The 6,664-nt window shown below is 42.6% G+C and overlaps 1 protein-coding gene across 1 annotated transcript in view; it reads left to right on the top strand.

Moving 5' to 3' along the window:
* The window catches only part of LOC134435215 (pantothenate kinase 2, mitochondrial-like), a 7,528-nt gene extending 3,904 nt beyond the window's left edge, over positions 1 to 3,624 (top strand). Inside the window, exons 5-6 of the mRNA XM_063184081.1 lie at positions 132 to 257; positions 2,500 to 3,624. Coding sequence (XP_063040151.1) covers positions 132 to 174 — 43 coding nt within the window. The 3' untranslated portion in view covers positions 175 to 257; positions 2,500 to 3,624. The remainder of the gene's footprint in view (positions 1 to 131; positions 258 to 2,499) is intronic.
* Positions 3,625 to 6,664: the final 3,040 nt, after the last annotated feature.

The raw sequence follows: 6,664 nt of genomic DNA on the forward strand, positions 1-6,664 counted from the left end.
ACATGCACTGAAGCGTGGTAATAAACCTGGGCCTGTATTCTTACCTGCTGAATTCACAAGTACTTGCTACTGGAAACTTGTATTGAATGGTTGAGATTGTAAATGTGGATATTGTGTGTGTGTGTCAACAGAACATTGAGAGAGTGGTGTTCGTGGGGAACTTCTTGCGAGTGAACACCCTGTCGATGAAGCTGTTGGCCTACGCCATGGACTACTGGAGTAAGGGACAGCTGAAGGCTCTCTTCTTCAGACACGAGGTTAGTGCCTGTTGTCGCAGGGTTGCTGTGGAGCCATGGGAGCATTATTGGAAGGGTTTGACTTGTTCTGAGTGTTTTTTTTCTGTACTGATGGGTTCACTTAACCTAATTAATTTCCCTGGTCTGCCTCAGTTTACCACATTTCTGGGGGTTAAGGGAGACACTAGACCACTTTTGGGAATGAGAATCTGGATGAATTAGAATCATCACAAACATGAAGACACCCGCTTGATGTCTGCCAAGGATCTCATTCATTATAGTAATAACTGTATTTGTATAGCACAATTTTATACAAGGCATGCAGCTCAAAGTGCTTAACAGATAGATGAACAATGTTAAAAATAATAATAACTAGAAATGCATTCAGAGAACGCAGACCTCCGCCAAGGAAGTTCAGTTCGTTTTGGACATGATGTGGTTTCATGCATTTAGGCCTATAGGCTACATAGCATTTGTGTTCAGGTAATTGAACCGTCAAGTCGTAACCAAATTATAGTTCTATCTGTCTCTTTTATCATTTCCATGTCCTCTAGCTGTGGTCTGTTTAGTTCACCTTTGATTGTTTTATTGGCAAAGTGATTGTTCATGCTATAGCCTATGCCTTCTGTGATTTGCAAATGCACTTAAGCCTTGAAGCTCATTGCTACATATTAGTCACATTGTTGATGATTGGCAGCATGCCTTTCATTAGGCTACCATCTAAAACAAAATACAAATTAAAAAGCACAATTTTCATTGGCCAACACCCGTAGTAGGCCTACATATTCTACAGTAGTGCAGCGGTCCCCAACGCGCAGTAATAGGCCTATATATTATATTATATTATATTATATTATATTATATTATATTATATTATATTATATTATTATTATTATATATTTTTTTTTGTAATAACAAGACAGACAACATACTGTGGCTACTTTGAGCCGTTCACTTAATTATTGAATCAGAATGAAATGTGCAAGAATCCCCTTATCCAGTGGCAGTGCATGGATGGTTGTGGAGTGTCAGTTATTGTTTTGGGCTATTTCGTAAGGCTAAACAAACTTTTGAGAGGTAAATCCACTTCTATCATTTCTAGCTGTTGCAATATCGTGACACCAACGTTGTGGTGCAAACGCAATTGCTTAGCGAGAGACATGTCGACTCGACTGGCGGAATCATTGCCTACCCAGAGACAGTTTAGATCCTTACACTTGTTGGAGAAGTTCCTACCTGTGAATAGCCTATGGGAATCCGTTCATGAGGGTTATTGCGAGCTCTTGGCGCTGTGGGCAGTTGATCGGCACCCGGGCCTGCTCTCTATTTCGTATTGAAAATCACTGTTCGCCGCATCTCCAGCGTTCATTCGTTATGAAGTCTAGTAACTAGTCTATGGAATGTTTGCAGTAGGCTACTGATGGCTTCAGTGCGCGGGGATTGGGGAAGCAGCAAATCACCGTGGACTAACGCAATTCGCGCGCGCCTTTCTTTGAGCTTCATTTTATATGAATGTTTTGTGACAGCATTGTGAACTTAAACGATCTGCGAGGCTGTAGCTAAGGCTGCTTTTTGATAGCGATTTTGACTGCGGTAGGCTAATGCCTTTTACTTCAATGCTCTGCCCCGGTGTGGCTGCGTGAAGGTACGCCAGTTAGTAAGTGGTGCTGCTCAGTGCTCCTCCTCAGTGGTCCTTGCGCACCCTGTGGCAGGCCATGTAATAGCAGCGTGACGAACACACACAAATTCGGGCAGGCCATGTAATAGCAGCGTGACGAACACACACACAAATTCGGGCAGGCCATGTAATAGCAGCGTGACGAACACACACACAAATTCGGGCGATCACATAACCTCCTGGCGGAGGTAATAATAATAATGGGGTGAGGTAGAAAAGATAGAAAGAAAGAAATTGGGGAAAAAAAGAGAAAACAAGACAAAATAGAAAAGATAAGTAAAAACATATAAATTAACAAAAGTAAAGAATTCATCCAGGCTGTCACAAAGACTTAAGTTTTAGGCAACTGGTCTTTTTGTGAGATTGAAGATGTTTCATATGCTTCTTATGCATTTATGTGTATGTTATACACAGTAAACTGCACATTGGAGACTGGTCAAACGTGTTTTCAAACTTCTGTGCTAACCTTGTTACATAGATTTTTGAAAATAAAGTACACTTCAACTTCAACTTGAACTTCTTTATATGTATGTTTCTGAATACATTGAATGTATATCTGATTTTGTGTCTTGTGTCTTGTTGCAGGGCTATTTTGGAGCTGTGGGAGCATTGTTGGAACTTCTGAATCCGTCCTGAATGTTTCATCGTGCATGCACGCACACGTCTTGCACATTGCACACTTAATGTCTGAACTGTTAATCCACTCCTATACCCAAGATTGGGGTGGTGGTATCTCCAACTGGGCCCTTCCTCTTTGCCCTCTTCTCAGGCCAAATTTGAGATGTTTACCCATTTTGTTAAAAAAAGTGCACTGTGTTAAGAACACAATGATGTAAATCATATTCTGTTCAGTACTCTAAATGGTGAATATTTAAGATTCGGCTTTAAAGCCCATCACCATGGTGCCTTATTGATTTGCTAAACCACTTACGCTGTGGACATATGCTGCGCTCGATGGTGTTTATCGAGACAATTAGCCCCGTAGTGGGCTTAGACCATGTTAGTGTTCGTGTGGTATGATGTAGCACTTAGTTAAAGATGAAAACAAAAAAAACTTTGTAGACTGGCAAAGGTATGTCCGCATCTCTGCGTGGGATCTTTGAAGATTGTTATGAAGATCAGATTTGCATTGGAGGTTGATTGTAGGCCTTCTGCTATCCCCATCAGTTAGAGGCAGGGCTTGGTGCAGTATACTGTCGACAATCAGAGTGAAGACCTTTTCAGGTCTACTTCAGCTGGATAGTAGAGCCAAAGACCTTTACGTCCTGTTACAATGTCAAACCAAAGATCTCTTTTTCTGTTCCCAATGTTTCTAGTTGGGTATGTTACAATGGAATGTGGATCATTTTGTGAAATTGGCTTTTTGATATTAATGTTGAGCTTTGTCAGAGACATTTCAGCTGATGTTGGACCATACACCTAAACCACACAAGCGGCGACTGAAATTCAGAGATTAACTGTCTTATTTGTTTGGTAAGATTGAAATGAAAATGATCTCATACTTTAAGTTTATAAAAGACTGGATTTTCTCTGAAGTGCCTGAAAGATGACTTGCTTTGAAAAAAACAGAAAAAATAAAGCCATTTTTATGCTAAATATATCATCAGTTTAGGCTTTTGTCAAGGAGCTAATTGTGACCTCCAAAAGTTACATTTCTACTCTTTTTGTACTATAAAAAATACTGTTTCAATAAAATGTGTTCTAAAAGAACTTTGAGGTGTTTGGGGTGTTTCTGCATACATGACAATTTCATCCATGTAATTTATTTGTAACCCACATAGATTAACAAGATGTGAAATTATTATGAAGCAAAGATGTATTCCAAAGTTGAACCTTAAAATGACTAAATTAAGCCAACAGCTGAAAACTATTAATTTGGACTGATACTTGTTACTGACACTGGGCTGACTCAATAGCAATGCAGTTTCCATGTTATGGTGTTGACTGTCAGTTATCATGCCATCATGCAAATCCTCCAGTCCAGTTTACCAGTCACCAAAGGCAAATTCGTATCCCATGTTCAGACTGTAACCATAGGTTAACTCGGTGGTTCCCAAATTGTTTATGCTAGCCTAGGACCCCCTTTTGAACCTAAGAATACCTCTTCCCCAGCGCGCTAAGCCCCCCACATTTGGGCTGTCATGCCCACCCCATGGGGACCCCGGTTAGAGTCTGGAGGGGGTCATTTCCCAATCCTCCCCCATCTCTCTCTCCCACTCACTTCCTGTCAGCATCTCATACTGTCCTGTCAATAAAGGCATAAAAAGCCCCTAAAATATATATATACACTGTATTTAGAAAAGAATACCTCTTCCCATATTCCTACCCCCATGCAGTGTCTCTGCAGTCCCCCGAGGGCTTGCAAGCCTCAGTTTGGGAACCACTGGGTTAACTGACATAGTTTTTGCCTTCCATCCACTGAACCATGCACACTCGGCAGGTACAGCCAATGAGTGGGCTCGCTTGTGAACAGTACAGACGACGGATGACTATTGTTTTTTATTTCCAGATGCTTTTGTTCCTTCATCTGTCAAAGGGCCAGTCACTGGTCCAGTGCCAGTGTCAGTCTCTAAAACCAAACATCAAGACATGAGATGTCTCAACAACATCCTGCTGCAGCGACCCTTCAGAAATAGGGCACAGGATATTGCCATTCCTGTGAAGGAATTTTTTCACGATAAAACCAAACAAACAGCTATTTCTCCACTATGCGTGCATGCATGCATGTATGGCGTGCAGGGGTGCCGACAGGGGTGGACAAAGGGGACAGTTGTCCCGGGCCCAGGCAGAGAAGGCGCTCGAAATTGGGTCCTCATTACATTGTATGTATTGGGCTGGGGGTCCTTTCAGACAACTTTGTCCCGGCCAAAGCTGTCAATGGCCCTGATGGCGTGCATTACTAAGATGAGATCTAGCCTGCTGAGCCGACGATCTGGGTCAAATCAACGAATACGGTTAGGCCCATTCAGAAGTGTTAAACCACTCGCAACACCTTCTTTAAAAAGAATGAATGAACTGGCACCAAAACAGGTCCGGGCTTTTTTGTGTGCCCCCTTCTAAATTGTGGGTCAGTTTATTGGGAAAAAAAGAACAACAGCATTGGTTGAGGACTGCCAGTGCCAGTCCTGTAATCAGGGCTGCTGACAGCTTTGGCTGGGCCCGGGACAAAGTCATCTGAAAGGGCCCCCTTACCCAATATATCCAATGTAATGAGCCCCTCTTCTCCCTTGGCCCGGGACAACATACCCCTTTGTCATCGTCCCCCTGTCGGTTTCCCTGCCTGTAATGCCCTGTGTGCCAGTCCAGGCCTGTTAAAAAGCACAGGAGAGGCGCTTGTAACAGCTGAATGTAGGTGCGGTTGGATGTTGTTTCTAAACATCTAGTTCTAGTGTGCTGGGCTGCTGACCACATGATAATGGGTTTGCCATGCAGTGCAGGCCACACCACCGTGAACTGTGCATGGGGGCCATCCATCGTCTGTTTTTTTGGGGCGATAAAGAGAGAGTGACACACACACAGTCACTGGGGGGGGGGGGGGGGGGGGGGGTTGTTAAAGGGTGTCTTTAGGTAGGAAATCCCCAGAGAGAGAGAGAGAGAGAGAGAGAGAGAAACCCTAACTGGTACTTTAGAAGTGCACTGGTTAGAGCGGGAAGAGAGCAGGCCTCCTGCCATACATACTGCACAGTTTATGTCTTTGTAGCAAAAATAGCATGAGCACAAATCTCTGTACTATCTCATATTTGGATTTGGTTCACACACCAATGCCACAAACAATGTTCTCTGTGACACTATGTAGGCTATGTATTGCTGATTCATAAGATGTGATGAGAAACGTTAAAATAGCCTAAAATGTTGCCAGAATCTGTATAGGTCTCAGATCACTGATTTCAATAGCAGTGTTGCCATTTTTGGTGTTCTATGAACCTCAAGCAACAGAAAGTAAGTCAGCTTTGTGTGCAAGTCCATTATGCCCAGTGAAGTAATTTGATGCTTTTGTGACTTTACACACTTTTGTGCCAAAACACGACCTTTCTTTCCCACTACCCCTGCGAGGTCTGACCGCCCTGGACACTTAGGGATTACTTGCTTCACAGCACCTGACTAAAGTAATTGTCTGCAGACTGAAAGGGGTCGAATGAGGTCAAGAAATCATCCAGGGCAGCCAGACATACACCAGGGGAGGCTTCTTTCCTCTGGCTTGGTGTGGTATGACCAGGGCTGGACTGGGGAAGAAATAGGGCCTAGGCACTTTTGGCCTAAAGGGGCCTTTCATAATTGGCGTGCACAGAACTGACTCACCGGTGGCTCCCTATTTTCAGAAATGTTAATAAATAAATATATATTTAATCATATATTTTTTAACATTTCTGAAAATAGGGGCCCACAAGGGTGAGGGGCCCACCGGGAAACACCAGCTATGCCAGATGGCCAGTCCAGCCGTGGATATGACATACAAGTGAAGACAGCCCTCATACGGACAGACAGAGGGAGGACAGATCTGAGCCGCGTGGAACAGGCAGCAGACAATTTTTTTTAACTCTCACCACAGAGTTGTGACAAAGGATTGCAGCATTGTATCAAGAGATAGATATTGATTAATAATATATCAGTTGTTAATGGTTTACTATATTACATTATATTATATTATATTATATTATATTATATTATATTATATTATATGGTGTAATATATTCAATATTTGATTTGAAACACTGATTGACACCTCAATAATTGGTGTTGTTTTTAGCCA

This window comes from Engraulis encrasicolus, chromosome 19, assembly GCF_034702125.1.
Source record: "Engraulis encrasicolus isolate BLACKSEA-1 chromosome 19, IST_EnEncr_1.0, whole genome shotgun sequence".
NCBI lineage: Eukaryota > Metazoa > Chordata > Actinopteri > Clupeiformes > Engraulidae > Engraulis > Engraulis encrasicolus.